Here is a 20,723-nt window from a genome sequence, read left to right as displayed (position 1 = left end):
AGAGAAAAAGCACCCCAGCATTTGTAAAGCAACTTCTCCCGAGTACGACAATACCCCACATGTGGTCATAAATGTTTTTTTTTTATTAGAAATTAATTAACCCTTTCAGGACAGATCCTTATTTTGCTTTTTCATTTTCGTTTTTCACTCCCCGCCTTCCAAGAGCCATACTTTTTTTTTTTCCATCAATAGATCGGTGTGAGGGCTTATTGTTTGCAGGAAGAGTTGTAGTTTCTATTGATACCATTTAAAGTACCATAAATTGTACTGGGAAACTGAAAAAAAAAAATTTGCGGGCAGAAATTGGAAAAAACTGTGATTCCTCCATTGGTTTTTTTTTTTTTTTTAATGTCTTTCACCGTGTGGTAAAAACGACAACTTTAGTTTTATTCTGCGATTACGGTGATACCAAATTTATATAGGTTTTTTTATATTTTACTACTTTTAAAAAGAAAAGACTTAGTTAAAAATAATTTATTGTTTTGTATCATCACATTCTGAGAGGCAGAACTTTTTTATTTTTTGGTCGATTGAGAGGTGTGAGGGCTTATTTTTGGCGAGACGAGCTGTAGCTTTTATTGGTACAATTTTATGGTACATACAACTTCTTGATCACTTATTATTAAAAAATTTTTAGAGCTAAGGTGACCAAAAAACAGCGATTTTGGCGGTTAAAATTTTTTATTTCTTACGGCGTCCACTGTGCGCTATAAATTTAATTTTACTTTATTCTGCGGGTCAGCACGATTACGACGATACCATACGTATATAGTTTTTTTTATGTTTTGCAGCGTTTGCACAATAAAATGTAGTTTCTATAAAATAGTTCATTTTCTGAGACACCATATTCTGAGAGCCGTAACTTTTTTATTTGTTAGTCAAAAATGCTGTGATGGGGCTTGTCCTTTGCAGGGAGGGTTGTAGTTTTTATTGGTACTATTTTGGGGTAAGTGCGACTTTTTGATCACTTTTTATTCTACATCTTGGGAGGGGTGGTGACCAAAAAATTGCGATGCTGTCATAGTTTTTAGTTTATTTTGTTTGCGGCGTTCACCGTGCGGGAAAAATAACATTATAGTTTCATAGTTTGGGTTGTTAAGAGCGCGGTGATACCAAATATATGTATTTTTAATTTTTTTCCTATAATAAATAACTTATTATAAAAAAAATTCTTTTATTTTTACACTTTTATAAAACAGTTTTATAAACTTCTTTTTACTTTTTACGCTTTCATTTCTTACCTGCAGCTCTGATCACTGCTAGAATACATTACACTACTTAGGTAGTGCAATGTATTCCAACTGTCAGAGGCTGTCAGAGGCTGGTCCTCATAGGCTTCCATATAGGCAGACCCGGAGGCCGTTGCCCGGACTCCAGATAACAACATCACAAGCATTAGCAACCCCCACAATTGCATTGGGGCTGCAGATGTGCTACAAACCCCCTAAGTGCAGCGATCGCAATCGATCGCCGCATTTAAGGTGATAATTACCTAAATCAGCGGCGATGAGCCGCTGATTGGCAACACTGGAGTGTCAGCTATCGGAGACAGCTGACCTTCCGGTTCCCAATGCACACCGTGTCGCAGACAGTGTGCATTGGGAACGACACAGTAACTTCCTGACACTCTGACAGGAAGCCTATTAGGACCAGCCGGAGGTTGGTCCTGTTGGGCTTCCGTCCATGGCAGACACGGAGGCCATTGTTTGACTTCTGTCTGCCATGCTAACAATCGGTAAACCCCGTAATTTCAGACTGGGGTCTGCCAATATGCTAGAAACCCAACCGATCGCAGCATTTAAGGGGTTAATTCACAAAAATCAGTGGCAAAGGACCGCTGGCCGGCAAGAGTGGAGTGTCAGCTGTCGGCGACAGCTGACCTCCCGGTTCCCGATGCACACGGTCGCCGACAGTAACTAGTAACTATACGTCCTCGTGCGGGAAGTAACCTCCCGTGACGACGTATACTGAAATGCTCGATTTTCAGCTTCTAGATGTAAAAAAAGAACATGCTGACTCACTGATGACAAGCATAGATCTTAAAAATGTCAAGGAATTGAAAAATAAAGTATATTATAAATTGGATACATTTGAACACTACAAGGCCTCATTTACACGAGCGTAATATACGCGCGTGCGACGCGCGTGTTTTTCACGCGTGTCGTTCGCACCTATATTACGCTATGGGGCAGTGCAGACGATGCGTGAATTTTGCGCAGCGCGAGTGCGTTGCGTAAAACTCACGACATGTTCTATAATCGTGCGTTTTTCGCGCATTACGCACCCATTGAAGTCAATGGGTGCGTGAAAACCACGAAGGTCGCACGGAAGCACTTCCGTGCGAACAGCGTGATTCGCGCAAGAGCTGTCAAACTGAATGTAAACAGAAAAGCACCACGTGCTTTTCTGTTTACAAACATCCGAACGGAGTGTCTTAGACAAGAGCGAACCGAGCTTTACCGGGTTCGGCCGAACTCGTTTTGACCGAACCCGGCAGGAGACAGTCACTGTGCAGGGTGCTGAAAGAGTTAAACTGGTTCCGCACCCTGGACAGTGTCTTCCGATTCCAATATACGTGAACGTGTAAAAAAAAAAAAAAGTTCTGACTTACCGATAACTCCCGGCTTCTTCCTCCAGTCTGACCTCCCGGGATGACAATTCAGTCCAAGTGACAGCTGCAGCCAATCACAAGCCAAGCACAGGCTGCAGCGGTCACATGGACTGCCGCGTCATCCAGGGAGGTGGGGCCAGATGTCAAGAGAGGCGCGTAACCAAGGACGCGTCACCAAGGACTCGTCACCAAGGTAACGGCCGGGAAGTTCTCGGTAAGTACGAACCTCTTTTTTTTTAAACAGGTTACTCGATATGGTGATCGGAATGCACTGTCGAGGGTGCTGAAAGAGTTACTGCCGATCAGTTAACTCTTTCAGCACCATGGACAGTGACTGACGTCGACTAGCCTCATCTCTATGATGGCGGCTGCGCGAAAATCACGCAGCCGCGCATCATACACGGATGACACACGGAGCTGTCAAGTGCCTTTTGCGCACGCAAAACGCTGCGTTTTTTGCGCGCGCAAAACGCACACGCTCGTGTAAATGAGGCCTAAAGCTGTATTTGCATAAAACTGTAAAAACCCTTTAAAAGAAATGAAAATGGAAAAAATAAAACACACTAAAAAACTTACACCATAAAGTTCAATAAAAAGAAGCCTTGAACAACCCGAATTGTAGTCATTGAATAAAGTTTGTCCAGTAAGGTTAAGTATTTCATTTTATGTATTGTCATCTGTTTAAATGTTTGTGAAGCAGAGATATGGTTTGTTCTTTGGAGATCCAGCCTGTAAATCCCTAGCGCAGGTAAAAAGCTTTTTCCGGCTATGTGTGTCGTTTCCGAGCAGCTACTGGTCAGATCTAATCTCCATGAAGAAGAGGCCGGTGTGAGAACTAGGCAAAGGTTCCTGACAAGGCTTCTACTCTGAGGCTAATTGCATTTGTCCTGCCAAAGAATACCAGGTTATGAGATCACAGCTAGACTGATGCACAACTTTGCATTGTTAAAGGAACGAAGGCAAGAAAAAAACTCTTGGAGGTCAAACTCCGTTCACAAGACAGAAAGGGAGCAAATGATGGCACTGATAGAGAGAATGAAAGCAGAGACAAGATAAATGAAGATTATCTGGAGGAATCAGTACGCTTAACCGACCTGTCTGAATCCTTAAGGGGGAAAAATGAATGTTACACAGAGCTACTATAAGACTCATCCTAATATCATGTACTGTTCAATGAGGGATAGCTAAACAGAGAAACATGTAAAATGAAAACAAATGACATCCTTGTGCTTTGAGGGAGAAAAGCAGGTTTGTTGGTGGCACTATTGGCCTCGGTGACATTAGTATAATTCTATCTATAATGTTATGAAATGAATTAGTGCTCCTCATAGGATCCACCATTAAAAACTAAATTCAACTAATTAAGAATACATAAGGGGAGGGCCCTGTGGTGTGGCATTGACGTGGCTGCACCGGCTCCTTGTTTGGCAAATTTGCTTCAGAAATTTATGCGACTGTTCCATTCACCGGAATAAGGCTTGCAGTAATCCATGCAAATGATGAAGAAATAATAATTCCGTTCAGATGTATAGAAAGAATTTTTTAGTCATATAAATTTCTGAAAAAAAATCTGCCACATGTGACTGCAACATTTGTATAAGAAGCCACAAATTACAATTATTAATGTAGAAACAATAAACCTAATATGTACAGTTCAGTGAAAAAGTATAGTCCTAATATGTTCTATTATGCATATTTGTCACACTTAATTGTTTTATATCTTCAAATAAAATTTAATATGAGACTGACAACCTGAGTAAATACAAAAGGCAGTCTTTAATTTACTATTTAATTTATTAAGGAGTAAAAGTTGTCCAAATAAACTGGCGCTGTGTGAAAATTTTATTACCATCCTATATTTAATATCTGGTTTTGAGACCTTAAGCGGCAACATCTTCAATCCCAAACAACTCCTTTAAGCTTCCTCCACGCAAACTTTTTATGTGGCATTTTATTGGTCCATAAAATGCATCTAAAAAAATTTTGGGGTGAAAAAGGTGCCGTTTTTGACATTGCAAATTATGTAATTCAAAGATCATGTTATGCAAAGATTCCTCTTTGCAAAAGATTAATTATTCTGAAAAAACGCTACCAATATGGCATGAAAAAAAAATGCAACACACATTGACACTTGTGTTAATTTAAAGAGGCAAAAAAACCTATGAAAGACTATGGGATAATAAGGCTACTAAATTCTTTAAAAAAACTGCCAACTTTTAAAAAATGCCACTGAGCCAAAAAAATGCAAGCCAAAATAGTAATAAAAAAGGCACCTAAAAAACACCATATTTGAAATGCATTTTATATTTCTTCATTGACTTAAAGCTAACATCAAGCTGCAGCATTTTTTTCTGAAAAAAAGCCACAAAAAAAGGTGACATTTTTCCTAAAACCACACGTGAAACCACCCTCCATTATGTATCATTTGAGTCATTTAGATGTAAGCTTGCACTTATCACATAGAGATGTCGAGAATTGTATCACTAAATTGTCGCTGTTTTTATATTAAAACATAGTTCTAGCTTATAAAAATATTTTTGCTTTCCTGTATCCCCCTTGGTGCTGCTGCAAATCTGTGCTTCTTGGGGCTGACTCTGAGCTGAATCAGTCTCCTTCATACTCTGGCAGCTGACAATATAGTCCCTTCTTTCTTTCGCTGCAGATAGGTAACATGAAATCCAGATTAGTGAAGATTTATACTGTGTGAAAGCCACAATATGCACTTCCTTAGATACCATTGAAAATGTAATTAAATAAATCAGACTGAGTGGGCATGTGCATGATTCATTCATCTGCTGTCAGGATGTATTCCTTTGCAGTCCCTACAAACTGAGAAGAGGTCTCCTTGGCTATGCTGACATGCTACTGCAGAGACTCTGTTCTTTTCCTGATAAGCATGTTCTTCTTCCATATTAACAGATATGCAAGATGTCTTACAAATAAAGTATAAATGTATTTTTAAAATGGCCATTTTAATCAAGTTGAAATGTGAATTACTAACTGTCGTGGGTAGATAATTAAAGGGGTTGTCCACTACCGGACAACTGATGACCTATCCACGGGATTGGTCATCAGTATATGGTCGGTGTGTGTCTGACACCGGACAGATTAGCTGTTCCTGCTGCCTTAGGGCATCGGATGTTATTGCACATTATGCAGTGTACGGAGCCGGAAGCATTTGGCTCCATACACTGCATAGCGGCCATGCTGCAGAGCTGCAGTACTACAGATTGGCCGCTATTCCGTGACCGGAGCCATCTGCTTCTGGCATGGACATCCGGTGGCAGCCGGAGCAGCTGATCGGTGCTGGGTCCGGGTGTCGCACCCGCACTGATCATACACTGGTGACCTATCGGTGGATAGGTCATTAGTTGTCCGGTAGCGGACAACCCCATTAATAGTTCAATGCTCTCTACAGGCTAATTATTGACAGTGAAGAAATGTAGAAACTCACTTCACCTGTGTGTCCGTTTCTACAGCATTTCTGCAGCAAAATCCATCTAAATTTAAAAGTGTGAACATCCAAAACAGAATGAACATGCTGCTGATTTGAAAATCCACAGCATGCTCTGATCTTCATGCATAAAATATTCTGCTGCATGTGGATGAGATTTTTAACATTTCTTACACTTGCCTGCCACAGTCTTCCACTGAAAATTTTCCTCCGGCAAATCCGGATGGAAAATCCACAGCAAATCCGCTATGTGTGCAGGAGGCTTTGATCAGGCATTTGATAATTCAGTAATTCTGGTAATTTTTTTTTAACTTTTTTTCTGGTCCGTATAATTTGGCTATTCAGAAGACCAAACATAGGAGACTAAGCCGAGATATCTCCTCTGAATGTGAATTTGGTATGACCGCAAGTACTTTTTTCCCTTACGACAAAAGCCAGACGTTACACTTTAGATAAGGGGATTCGAAAAAAAAATCTCATTCACCGTATGCCTGAAAGAACCACACATTTTTAAAGTACATGTTTTTGCAAACCCCAGCATGTTTATATCCCTGGCATGTCTGTGATGTTTTTCTCCATTCTGAAAAAACAAAGTTGTGGTACTATGAACATTGAGCATAATTTCCATGTACTTGATGCCATCTGGAGCACACACACAATGATGTATAAAACCAGCCATTAATGCTAAACACCAGGATCCCCACCAATATGTTGTGACAAATTATACATAGTAACCAAAGCATATCCAATTTGCATTAACAAAGAAATTGAGAGGGGAGATCACTCCTGCTTGCTTTACTGGTGTTCCCCTCCTCCCACTCCCACCCTTTCTCCCTAAATTTGCCTGTCTACCATCTAGCTGTTGATTCCCCTTCTACACGGTTCCTTCTTGACATGCCCACTCACGGTTTCCTGGAGTGCTGTATGTATCAGCCCTGATTTCAATGAATGGGGTCTTTAAGAATGTATTCCAACACAACAGGAAGAAAGAAAAATTTGCGTCGCTCATCGATTTCTTAATTTAATCTTTGCATCGTAAATACAGCCTCTTGACCTGGGCGATGGCTGTTTCACGCTAACTGCAATTCGAGTTCCTCGATGAATTGCAGTTAGCGATAGAGAAGTTGATGAAATAAGTAATATTTAGTGTTTTGTTTTTTTTATTACACTCTACCAACTACACCAAAAGCCATTCTTTTATTTATTTTAGATTGCAGTAGTTTTTGTTATTTGTTATAATAGATGATTGTGTATAGCCAACAAAAAAAAATCAGTATAAAACAATAATATTTCCGTTTCAAATCACTGCATTTGCAAACAAAATAAGTTATCAATATCCAGCAGATGTGACTACGACAGTCTGTAAATTGGGCATGCAAATTTGAAAAATCATCTCAGATTTCCACTCTAAATGTCAGTCCATTACAATATTACGATTTTAGTTCTCTGAAGCTCTCCATTACTATGAAAAACCAAATATTAGCCATGCAAAAGGAGACATATATTTTAAAATGAATCTTTATTTGGGTCATTTTATCCCAAAGATAAAACATTTTCCGTTTTACCAGTGCCATATCCTTTCATTTTAGTTATGAAATCTACATAGAAAGTTCACGACGTGTCTTTTTACTGTTATTTCATGCTTCTATATATTCATAAATATAGTGGCTTTTTAAAATTCTTCTTGACAGAGTTTGAACTTCCCTTGGCTGCCAATCATGTGACCTGACAACTTAGCTGTAATTGTGTAGCTGTCACCTAAAGTTTTACTTTATATTTCTAAGGGGTTATGTAAAGGCTAAGAGCCTCATGCACAAAGTAGAACCTCGCGCAAAAGACTGTATGTTAAACGCGGCGTTGCCTGGAGTATGGTGCCATATTACGGAAATATAATAGCATTGCTTCTAATAATTCGTAATAGATAACCATAGAAACCTTTTATTGCATCTGGGGCCTACTGATACAAAGCAGAATAGCTTCAGGACCCTATGAAAAGGTAACGCCACACCTATATTGGGCTAGCGCAACATACAGACCTCTTGTAGACTTTTTGTTGTGATTACTACATGTAGTAATCAGAATATTTTCAAGTGATTTTCATATTGCTCTATGAAGGGAAACAGTTCTGGAGATAGGAGCAAGTCCGAGAGTGGGAACTCACATCTATCAGACATTTATGGCATAAACTGTGGATATGGATTGGAATAGCCCTTTAACACAACACTGACCACACATGCCAAAAATAGTCTGGGGTTCGTTGAAAGTGTATTTGCATATACCGTTTTATATATATATATATATATATATATATATATATATATATATATATACATACTAGTTCTACTCAATGAATTAGAATATCCTCAAAATCGTAATTTATTACAGTGATTCAATTCAAAACGTGTCTCTCATATATTATATGGATTCATTACACACAGAGTGATCTATTTCCAGCATTTATTACTTTTAATGTTGAAGATTATGGCTAACAGTTAATAAAAACCCCAAATTTGGTATTTCAGAAAATTAGAATATTGGGTAAAGGTTGAAGATTGTAGTCTCATGGTGTGACACTCTAATCCGCTAATCAACACAAAACACCTGCAAAGGTTTCCTAAGCCTTTACAAGGACTGGTCTGCTGCTCAGTGGTCCAAAGTCCTGTTTTCAGATGAAAGTAAATTTTGCATTTCATTTGGAAATCAAGGTTCCAGAGTCTGGAGGAAGAGTGGAGAGGTGTCAATCCAAGCTGCCTGTGGTCCAGTGTGAAGTTTCCACAGTCAGTGATGGTTTGGGGAGCCATGTCGTCTGCTGGTGTTGGTCCACTGTGTTATATTAAGTCCAGAGTCAACGCAGCCATCTAGCAGGAAATTTTCGAGCAATTCATGCTTCCCTCTGCTGACAAGCTTTATGGAGATGCTGATTTCCTTTTCCTGCAGGACTTGGCACCTGCCCATACTGCCAAAACTATCAATACCTGGTGTAATAGGTACAGTATCACTGCGCTTGATTGGCCAGCAAACTCGCCTGACCTAAACTCCATAGAGAATCTATAGGGTATTGTCAAGACGAAGATGAGATACCAGACCCAACAATGCAGATGAGCTGAAGGCCGCTATCAAAGCAACCTGGACTTCCATAACACCTGAGCAGTGCCACAGGCTGGTCGCCTACATGCCACGCTGCATTGATAACACATCAGCAGTGCCACAGGCTAATCGCCTCCATGCCACGCCGCATTGATGCAGTAATTCATGCAAAAGGAGCCCCGGCCAAGTATTGAGGGCATATACTGTACATACTTTTCAGTAGGACAACATTTCAGTATTAAAAATAATTTTTGAAATTGGGCTTACATCATATTCTAATTTTCTGGGAGACTAAATTTTGGGTTTTCATTAACTGTTACCATAATCATCAACATTAGAAGAAAACAATGCTGGAAATAGATCACTCTGTGTAATGAATCTATATAATATATGAGAGACACTTCTTTAATTGAATTACTGAAATAAATTAACTTTTTGATGATATTCTCATTCATTGAGAAGGACTAGTGTATAGAAATATATATATATATATATATATATATATATACACACACACACAGATTTAGCCATCTTTATATTGACTTTTAACGCATCAAATACACAGTGTCAAGAAACTTTAGCTTGACTTTTCCAATGACTTTACAATGGCGTTTGTTGTGTGATATCACGCTGCAGCAAGTAGTCAGTCAAGATAAACTTGGCTACATCTGTGTGTGTGTGTGTGTGTGTGTGTGTGTGTATATATGTATATATATATATATATATATATAGATATAGCTATATATACATTATTATCTAATGTTCACAAAGTGTTGACATGTTCTTGGTGGATCTAGGTTATAGTACAGCAGTTGTCAAACAGAAGTGTGATTGTGTTAATTGAGAGTTTAATGTAAATCTTGCATTTAAGAACGTTCCAATCCCCACCTTCAATTACCATATGTTGGTGGTTATCAGACCATATCTTTTCACTAACAAAACTTTAGCCAAGAGTTTTAATTAAAAGTTCCTAAAATTGGATAGACTTACAATATGCAATGGGAACGTGTAAATTATATTTTACCATTTGTAAATCTAAAATAAATATTTTCTGCACCTGAGCCAGGCTCTGTTAGTATTTGTGTCCTTCTCTTTCCCTCAGGGATTCCAGTATTTTTTACATCAATAATAGTTCAGTTTGCTGCACTGTTCTTGCCATCCAAAATACCAAAAATTTGCCCCTGTTATAAGTTAATGGGATCTGTCAGGATTACTTGGGATCCGTTAAAAAATGGAACAGTCATGGCTGTCACATGTCCAAATCAGAGCTGAATTGACTAGCCCACATCCCTTACAGCTTACCATAGCTCCTATTTATGGAAAAGGAAAGTTAGTTTTTCCTACATGTGTATTTCTTGCAGCAGGCATGTTACAATAATCTGATCACTAGAGGAAGCTAGATCCAGCGTTTTTCTATCAAGGAATGCTGGACGAATTCTGCTCTTAATTTAGGATCACTAATGTATTAGTCAAGCAATGTACAGTATTTCCAAAGTTAAGAAAGTTTCAAATGTACATTTTATATTTGTATGTAGACAATACAATGGTGCTAGTTACAGGGATAGCACCGTGACAATTTTATAGCATGCATGAAATATGGAGGCTCATTTAATATGTGCTTCTGGTTATTATTATATTTCAAAATCATAGCAGAGAATCAAGTCTTCAACCTACTTTATTAATTTGTGATTTCCTGTTAATTCTGTACTAATGTTATTTCCTCCTCCTCCTGGTTGACCTCTTAATGCCGTCTCCTTGCTCTGCACATTTAGTTTGAAACTTTTCTGAGGAAATACACTCTATATGGCCAAAAGAATGTGGACACCCCTAATCATAGAGTTCAGGTGTTTCAGCCACACTTTTTCTAATAGTTATATAAAATGAAGCACACTGCAATGCAATCTCCATAGACAAATATTGTCAGTAGTATAGGTTGTACTAAAGAGCTCAATAACTTTAAATGTAGCGCTATCAGAGGATGCCACCTTAACCACCAAGTCAGTTTGTGAAATTTCTGATTTGCCCCATTCAACTGTAAGTTATTTTTGTGACGTGGAAGCATCATGACGTAAAAACAGCTCAGCCACAAAGTGGTAGACCACACAATCTGAGTGCATGGCATGTAAATACACCAATCCACTGCTTCACTCACAAAACTGCCTCTGGAAGTGACATCAGCACAAGAACAGATTGGGGAGTTTCATAAAAAGGGCTTTCATGGTCGAGTAACTGCTCACAAGCCTAAAATCACCATGCTCAATGACAAGCGACGGCTGAAGTTGTGTAAATCGCAATGTCACTGGACTCTGAAGCAGGGGAAACGTGTTCTCTGGAGTGATGAATTATGTTTCACTGGCAGACTCTGGCAGTCTGATGGACAAATCTGCGTTTAGCAGATGCCCCAACAATGCAAATTGATGGGATGCATAGTGCCATTTGGAGGAAAATAGATAATGGGCGGGTGCTGTTTTTTAGGGTTTGGGATAGGCCCCTTATTTTCAGTGAAGAATAATGTTAATGGTGCTGCACACAACGTTTTAGACAACTTAATGCTTCCAACTTTGTGGAAGGCCCTTTCCGGTTCCAGCATGATTGTGCTTTTGTGCACAATGCGAGGTTCATAAAAACATAGTTTGACAAGTTTGGCGTTGAGTACCTCAAGTGGCCTGCATAGAGCCCTGACCTCAATCAAATCAAACACCTTTGGAATGAATTAAAATGCCAATTGCGAGACAGACCTTTTCAACCAACATTGTGCCCATTCAGCCAAAAGAGCACTTGTGAGGTCCTACAGACACTCTCCAAAACCTTGTGAAAAGTCTTTACAGAAGAGTAGAGGAAGTTATAGCTGCAAAAATGGCCCAACTCCACAGCAACGCCTATGGTTTAGAAACAAGATCTATAACAATCTCACATACAGCAGGTGTTCACATACTTTTGTCCATATGGCTTAGGTCTATAGGTTTCTTGAAATGAGGTACACACCAACTAAATACATTGAGATAAAGTATTGTGGGATTCATTACTGCTATGTTCACACCAAAACTGTGTTTTATTTTTTTTTCAGGAATTTGAAGGTACCGTTTAAAATAGGATGCAACATATTCTGTTGCACCCTGATACCATTGACTTCTTCTGTTGTTAGATCCGTCTGGACCATGTTCTTCTTGTCTGTACCAAATTAACATGTGTTTTAAGCCTTAATAAAAGACTTCTATAAAGATTCTAAAATATATTTAACTAAGAAGCACACGTTAAAGGGGTGGTTTAACTGGACACCCTATTTTTATGTTCTATTGAGGCATTTGGGCATAAATAGGATCCCCTCGGTTAGCCAGAGTCCGGAGCTGTGGCAAAGTGCGGCTCCTATTCTTACAGACTGTTTAAATGGGCACCGTGTAATATTACATTCCCGCTGCAGAGGAAATGGGTGATGCCCACAGCAGGTCTAGTGGTGATCAGCTGATCGTCAGGGTGGCTGCACTTAGAAAGAGGTATTTTAGTTAGGAAATGTTCAAGCTATTAGCCATTTTATAGACCACAATAGTGGTTTGGAGAATGCTACATAGAAATTTATTTGGCAATGATACTGACGTGCTTTTTCACAAATTGCCACACGTGCGCTTTACAGTTGATGTGTCCCGATCTATTGATTTACACTTGTTTTATTATTGGATAGCAGACATGATAAATGGTTCACGGAAAAAATATGGAAAATTAAGTTGTTTTTTTTTTTCACCAGGTTCTTTAATTACTCAACTACTCGCTAAAGACTTCGATGATGACAAACTTGTGTATGGAATAGTAGGCGATGAAGCCAGTAGTTTTTTTGCTGTGGAAAGTGAGACCGGAGTGGTTTGGCTTAGGCAATCCTTGGATCGTGAGGTAATAATACACCATGAAATGTGATTATATTATGTAAATATTTGTCTAGCACAGTGTAGTAACATTTTTGTTTTTCTAGTTTTAAAAAAACAATGAAAAATGTGCAAGATTTCAGAGTATTCAGCCCTATATTACAATGAAGGTGGGCAGCACTCTACAGCTTATGCTTGTGCAATGGGGTATCTATGATGATTATAGGTGAAAGCATATTTATTAATTTTTATATATAATCTGTCACGCTAACATTTCATGTAGTATTAGACATTAGTTATATCAATGTCTGTTTTCATTGATTATCAACATCCATTTTTCATTTCTCTTTCTATAATCCTGTATAGCCCTAAGGTAATGATTTTTACTTTGTTTGGCAACCTCACAAAGGTGTCTATTGCAAAACATGTTCTGTTGTCCTGACTAACAAAGCCTACAGTGCTTGTATCTCCAGATCAGTGCCAGAACCACAGTGAAAAGCGGGCTGAAAATAACCCTGATTCCTGTACTGGTTCATACATGCTCCCCTTTAGGCGGCCAATAGAGATTTTATACACCAAATTATGTATTGCTTTGACCAAGTGCTGAATAACCATTCACGCCTCGTGGTTTACGATAAATGAAGATTAAGTATTTGTCATGTCCAAAAACTCAAGAGAATCCAATTATGTCATTTATAACCTACTTTTTGATTAAAGTAGAACGTGTTGATTTGGTTTTTTCTATGTGTAACTTTAGGCATAAAGTATCATTTGTCTGCTTATTTAGTTTCTGGGACCATAGGAGAGTTACATGATCATTTATTATGTGTGAAGGCTAAAGACCTGTATTTGCAAAAGAGACATTTAGGAAACCACTGAGGGAGGCTGTAGTTTATGGTGTGTTTATCCAGAGAGGGCTAGCAGTGTCTGGAATGGCTGGAGATAACTGCAGGCAGTGCCTAGGGGCCTGAGATGGATTTCTAGCAGTCTCTCTGTGTGGAACTGCTGCTGTCTGATAGCAGAACCTGAGATGAGGAGTCTCTAAATCACCCAGCAACTACCTTCAGGGCAGGAAAATAGCTGATGACAATGATGAACATTTAGTTGCCTGGAGCAATAGAACATACTTTGTTAGGTTTGTGGTGATGTACCCAAATTCTCTTTCTAAGCTGCTATAATAAGTAACACATAAGAAATGATCAAACACAGTATTTTCTGAAGTCAGATTATTACAAAATCGTATCCAATTTTGTCACATAATATACATTTGTAGTGCATAAAAGTATCATAATAAAATATGCAAAAGTTATCTTTCACTGGATCTAAAAAAAATGAAAGCCTTAGAACAATTAAGCTTGAAGATGTGAAGACTGTTTTGAGGGGTCCAACATTTTTCCATAAATATGCTAATCTAATAGATCACATGTACCATTCACATTTCCTAAACTTGGTTCTTGAAGGTTTCTATGCACATATATCATCCATTTGGACAAGCATAGTAGACAATCCATGCCTCGAGGACTGTTGCTGTGATTGAAGGCAGTGTTGGCAATTATGTATCACACGGTTGCGTAAAGAAATTGTCCATCGTTCGCAAAAAGGCTTTAATTTTTTTTCCAGAAACAGAGCCACGCTTGTCCACAGTTGTGTGTGATATTGCAGCTCACTGACATTCGTGGCTCTTTTTCAGGAAAATAACAAACCCTTTTTATCTAGTTTTAAACAACCCTTTTAATGTTCCTTTACATGGGATGACCTTTCAAACGATCGATAAACGAACAGCAGTTTGAAAAATCATGCAAAGAGGATCTGATGGTCGTTTCTGTCAGGATAAGGGTATGTTCACACGCTTAGCAAAAAAAGTCTGAAAATACGGAGCTGTTTTCAAGGGAAAACAGCTCCTGATTTTCAAAAGTTTTTTATTCAGATTTGCGTTTTTCGCAGCTTTTTTTTACGGCCTTTTTGGAGCTGTTTTTGTATAGAGTCAATGAAAAACGGCTGCAAAAATGGCTTTTTTGTGGGCTTTTTTTCATGCAGCCAATTTTCAAAATGGCCATGTGAAAAAACCACCCCGTAGGAACAGAACGCTGTTTTTCCCATTTGAAATCAATGGGCAGATGTTTGGAGACGTTCTGCGCCCGATTTTTCGGCTGTGGTGCAGTCTTTCGGCTGGAATGTCCACTGTGGAAAACAGCAGGTAAAAAAAAAAGCCCATACTTACCTGTAACTATGGTGACGTGTCCCTCTGACGTCCTGCAGCAGTCACATGGGATGAAACATTATCCCTTGGAGTCCGGGCTAGACACAGGAGCATAGAGATCTGGGTAAGTATAGGTTGTTGGTTTTTTTCTTGCGGAATCACAGCTTTTCTGCTGCAAAAATCACAATATTAGCTATTTGTTGCGGGTTTTACCTCCCTATTGAATTAAATTGGGAAAACCTGCAACAGAAAAGCAGTGATTCAGCAGCATAAATTCACGTGCTGCGGATTAAAAAACCGCACCGCAGGTCAATTTATGAACAATTTTTCAGGGTATTTTTCTTACGCAGCGTGTGGATGAGATTTGTCCGGAATTGCGGACGGAAAATACATAGCAGAATACAGTAGCAGCAGAGTGGGTGTGAATGAGCAAATGTCAACCACGCGCTGCATAAAATTTCAGTCCTGAAAGGGGCTATCACCATCTCACAGACTTGAAAAAAACGCAGTACAATACGCACTATTTTCCGCAGGAAATGGTGCTCTTTTTCTGCAGCAGATTGTCTGCTAGATTAAGCGGAAATGCTGCAGATTTTTCGCAATGAAATTAGTTGCGGAATATCCACAGTATTTACGCTGCTTGTGGGTTTACCCGAAATTTTTACTTTGCTACAAGCAGCATTAACACTTACCACCTGTTTTATCCTCTGCTAAATATAATTGATGTATTTGTTACTACAGTACATAGAATGCAGAATCCTCTCCAAGCCATGAGCTAACATTTAAAGTGTTCTGCGTGTTCTACAACACCTATCATTTTCTTAAGATCTTTCTCAAGGTGAATGTGAATATAGAAAACCCAGATATGAAAATCCACATACTTTTCCCGATAAAAATGATTGTAATTTTTTAATTATTTCTTGAAAGTTAATGGACATTCACATTAAAACAAGTTTCTTTTATATGATGGACATGTCCTCATTAGCCAGAGCTTTGTATGTTCCAGGAAAATCACAGAAGCGACACCGTGCTCCATTAGGAAACCTTTAACTTTTTTTCTCTTCTCGTAAGTCTACAGAATGATTGAGAAGGAGGCAGGTTGATTCTTTTGAGGACAATATAGAAATAATTTGCTACAAAGGTACTTGGTGTACAATTTAAGAAGTTGTACTAGAGGAAAGTTTTCATAAGTATTTTTTTTCCCACAACTTATGAACTGTTGAAATAAACTAAAGCACCCCAAAAAAGAATCTGTAAAATATGCGATTGTCTTGATAAACTTTATACAGAATGGATCCTTGGGTGTGTCACAATTCTAAATATCCATGGACTTTTATTTTATTCCAGCACGATCAGCCTGGTACGATTTATTCTCTATGATTAAAAACACTTCAGACAGTAATTGTGCTTGTGAAAATTGATATGCGAACAATGCTGTATATTGGAGCCACATCTGTAATTGTACTCCTGGTTCCTCCTTTGCCCCTCTCCCAGTGGTATTTTGCATGTAATTATGCTTTTAGCTAAAATCCAAAGCACTGGTGTCAGAAGATAAACACCATTTCTAATCGTATTATTTTGCCTTCCTTTTAATTTCAGACTAAATCAGAATTCACAGTTGAATTTTCTGTCAGTGACAGCCAGGGGGTATGTATGACTTTTTTTTTTTTATTTCATGGCATAAAAATCTATGAATGGTAAAACAGGACAAGATAACGGGAGAAGTGATGAAAGGGGTGGAGAAAAATGATTATAACATCTTGGGTATGAATGCTGCTAGCATGAACCATGTTGAACAGACATTTGGCCAATTCAATATAAAGTTGTTCAATGTTAATTTAAGCACTAATGTGGGTGTTTTTACTCAACATATAAGGATATGGAAAAAATGACACAGATTTGTTAAGAAGTGCGGACAACTTTAATGTCTTCTGGTTCATGTTATGAAGTTATTTTAATTGTTCTAAGACCATGTCAAATTTGAAATAAATCTTTAAATATAGTTAAAGGAGTGTTCTTATGAAGACCATCCCTTTCTCTCACTCTGGTGGACCCATATTGTCCATAGATTCATATGAATAACGAGTACGGAATACTACATATTCCCTGTAGTGGCCATACTGCTGATCGCTGGGGTTTTCTAAAGCCAATCCGGGCACTCCTTCAATATAAAAAGCGGTCTTCTTTGTGAGACAAGCCTTTTAAATGTTTTGACTTTTATCCCAGGAAACCCATTGTGGGCAGAGGCGTAGCCATAGTGGTTGCAGAGATAGCAGTTGCACCCGGGCCCATGAGCCTGAGGGGGCTCAAAAGCCCCTCAGCCTCATAAGAAGACACCAGTATTATAAATGATATATGGGAGGTGGGGACCCTGTTAACAATTTTGCATTGGGGCCAGGAGCTTCAGGTTATGCCTCTGATTGTAGGAGTATAAGTTAGGTAACTTTCATTGAGCGGTTAGGCATTTTCAGTGTGTTAATTTTAGAAATGCTAGATTCAGCCTGGTAGTTTCTGTGGTACATTGTTTCTATGACTGGAAGACGTGTATATTGGGATCATATAGACAAGTGTTGATCAGTTTAAGAGTAGGAATGCACACGGCGTGTTCTGGGCGGATACGCTGCGTCTAGCTTCGCAGCGTATCCGCCCTGTACACTGCAGAGAATGCCGTCCAAAAAATCACACTTCATTGTGGTGCGTATTTCCGGTGGAATTTCTGCTGTGTAAAGCAGCGCCAGAAAAATAAAAAAAAAGTTCATATATACCCCCTCCCCCTTCTTTGCGTGCAGTCCGGCCTCCTGGGATGACTTTGCAGGTCATGTGACCGCTGCAGCCTGTAATTGGCTGCAGCGGTCACATGGGGGTGAAGTGTCATCCCAGGAGGCCAGACTGTTGAAGAAGCAGGGAACTCTGGGTAAGTATAACTTTTTTTTTTCTTACTTGCGATTTTTGAGGTGGAATTGCTGTGATTCTGCCGCATATGTCGCAACACACACCACTTTGTTTCAGGTTTAAGCACCCTATTTAATTTAATGGGGAAAACCCGCAACAGGAGAGCTAGATTCTGCAGCATTAATTGACATGCTACGGTGGAGGAAACAGCAGGTCAAATTATGTGCGTTTTTTTCGGCGGCTTTTTTCCGCTGTTTGAGGACGAAATTTGTTGAAACATTACTGCCGCTACTGTAATACGCTGCGGATTTACCACAATGAATCCATTGCGGAAAATCCGCAGTGTTTACGCTGTGTGTGTTCACACCCTAAAGGAGTTTTACTAACTAGCCAACCGTCTGCCTAAATGAATAGGTGAACATGTAATACATAACCATGTCAAGTTCACTAGGGTGGTTCTGGTTAATAGAGAGGGGGCAAGCAGGGCACTGAGGGATTTACTAGTTGAGACCGCCACTTTATGTCTGTTTGATAACACAGAACGTTAGAGAAGTATGTAAAATTAATTTTAACTTTTTTATGACTCCAAGTGAAAATTTGTAGTTCTAAGTATTAGTGTACTTATAATTAAAAAGGTTTTCCAGTTTCCGCAAATTAATGTTATATTTTTTTTGTATAATTAAATTATGCAATTTTTCCAAATACTTTCTGTAATAATTCCTCATGGTTTTTAAGATATCCAGTGGATAAAATTCTGGAGGTGCAAATGTAACTGTAACGAGCTGTGCACCTGTGTGTCCATCACATGACCATGGACAGAATTTTATCCACTGGAAGTAAACAATGAATGTAACTACTGAATAACAAAAAGCAGAGATCTTGAGAACGGTAAGGAATTAATACCTATAGTATATTTCAAAATTGAATAACTTCTAATTATACAAAACATTACATTAATTTGGGGAAACTGGACAGCCGTTTTAATTTTGAGATACTTTATGGCTCTATCCCTTACTTAGCTGTAACGCTGGATGATTGGATTTGCCAGTTTATCGTAAGTTTACTGTGTGTATAAACGTACCAAATGTGAAAAAGTGGAAGGAGACCCATCACCTAATGGACTTGCTTCTGGTTACTCTCAGGTTATCAAAGGCAAAGTAAATATCCAGGTTGGGGATGTCAATGACAACGCTCCTATCTTCCATGGCCAGCCGTATACCGTGCGCATTGCAGAGGTACATGTCTAACTATATTAAATAGTAAAGGCTTAGTTTAACTGTTTATGTATATATTGGAAATCTAATTTGTTACAATGATAATGAAGATGCCAAGATAACAAATACATGCATTATATTATTCCTTTTTGTGTTCTGTTTATGTGAGAGGGAATTACATGTATCAATGAATCTTACAATAAAAGTTGCAGCTTCGTGATAATAATTTTGAAACGATAGCTTTCCTTTCATTTGGAATAGAAATATAACTGGCACAGGGCAGCTGTACAGATCTCATCATTGACCCAGCGTGCCAGGTTCTAATCACTTAGCTGTTTGTGCCAATTTAATTGTAGCCATTTCTTGATGGTTGAGCGTGGATCACACAAGTGTGTTTCCTAAGCAGACTGTCACTGTATGCTATCTTGCTGCATGATGCTCTGCTTGTGGGACATCTAATTATCCTTCAGTAAATACATTTCTCACTATGGGCTTGCATGATAGGGATATCATCCTTAGGAATCATTTACTGGAATGGATACAGAGATCTCTTTTGCCAGGTTTATCTTGCTATATTCTGCAATTTAAATAAATCAACTGAATGGTTTGGACAGGTTCTTCACCATAAAGCTTTGACCATTCTAACATTGAATGGGAGAAGTACAAACTTTAATTCTAGTGTGTGAACTATAATAATCGCTGTTCAGCCGCAACATTAAAGGAGTATTCCTATTTATATGATCATATCTTAATGTGTACCTTATGTAAAGTTATGTATATCTACCAATACCTCAATTTTTCTGTTTTGTTACGTTGAGATATTTTTTATGTTGTACCCCAGTCCCTTTATGAGTTTAAAAAAGTTTATTTTTTATAGTTACAGACGCAGCTGCATGCCTGTTACGGTGGCCATGCTTGCTCGCATGTTTTTTGATGAGTTTGGCCGTGTTCTCGGAAGCGCGCATTTGGAAAGCATGCGCAACATCTCCCGACCCAGCCACTTCCCTCCTGCTCAATGAAAGTGAATAGAACGGTTCTTGGGCATATGCAGTAGCCAGAGAGCCATCCTATTAAGCTGTTAAGCTGATCTTTGTGGGTCCATGCTGAGACGAATGTAGCAGAGTACTTACCAGAGCTGTATGCAGGTTTCCTGAAACACTATTATTTCTATATATAGCGATAGCAGTGTGAACTTTGGTGTAAGCTCATTGAGGAAGCCCTGATAAGGCTTAGCACGAATGTGCAGAGAAGAGCTGACACATCTGCTGGATGTGAATTAAACGTGGGTTTACATGGGCAGATTCCTGCCCATAATGAGCACTGATCGATATTACTTGGGCTATTACTGGGGCCGTTGCTAATTGTATATGGGGATGAACAATCATTAATGCAATCGTTAGGTCTCCAT

The 20,723-nt window shown here is 38.8% G+C and overlaps 1 protein-coding gene across 3 annotated transcripts in view; it reads left to right on the top strand.

Annotated features, from left to right (window-relative positions):
* The window catches only part of CDH23 (cadherin related 23), an 818,455-nt gene that overhangs the window by 209,642 nt on the left and 588,090 nt on the right, over positions 1 to 20,723 (top strand). For all 3 annotated transcript variants that reach the window (XM_075841683.1, XM_075841681.1, XM_075841682.1), the window contains exons 4-6: positions 12,895 to 13,037; positions 16,809 to 16,856; positions 19,244 to 19,336. In XM_075841683.1, the coding sequence (XP_075697798.1) occupies positions 12,895 to 13,037; positions 16,809 to 16,856; positions 19,244 to 19,336 (284 nt within the window). The remainder of the gene's footprint in view (positions 1 to 12,894; positions 13,038 to 16,808; positions 16,857 to 19,243; positions 19,337 to 20,723) is intronic.

This window comes from Rhinoderma darwinii, chromosome 11, assembly GCF_050947455.1.
Source record: "Rhinoderma darwinii isolate aRhiDar2 chromosome 11, aRhiDar2.hap1, whole genome shotgun sequence".
Classification (NCBI taxonomy): Eukaryota; Metazoa; Chordata; class Amphibia; order Anura; family Rhinodermatidae; genus Rhinoderma; species Rhinoderma darwinii.
This window is presented reverse-complemented; position numbering and strand designations above follow the sequence as displayed.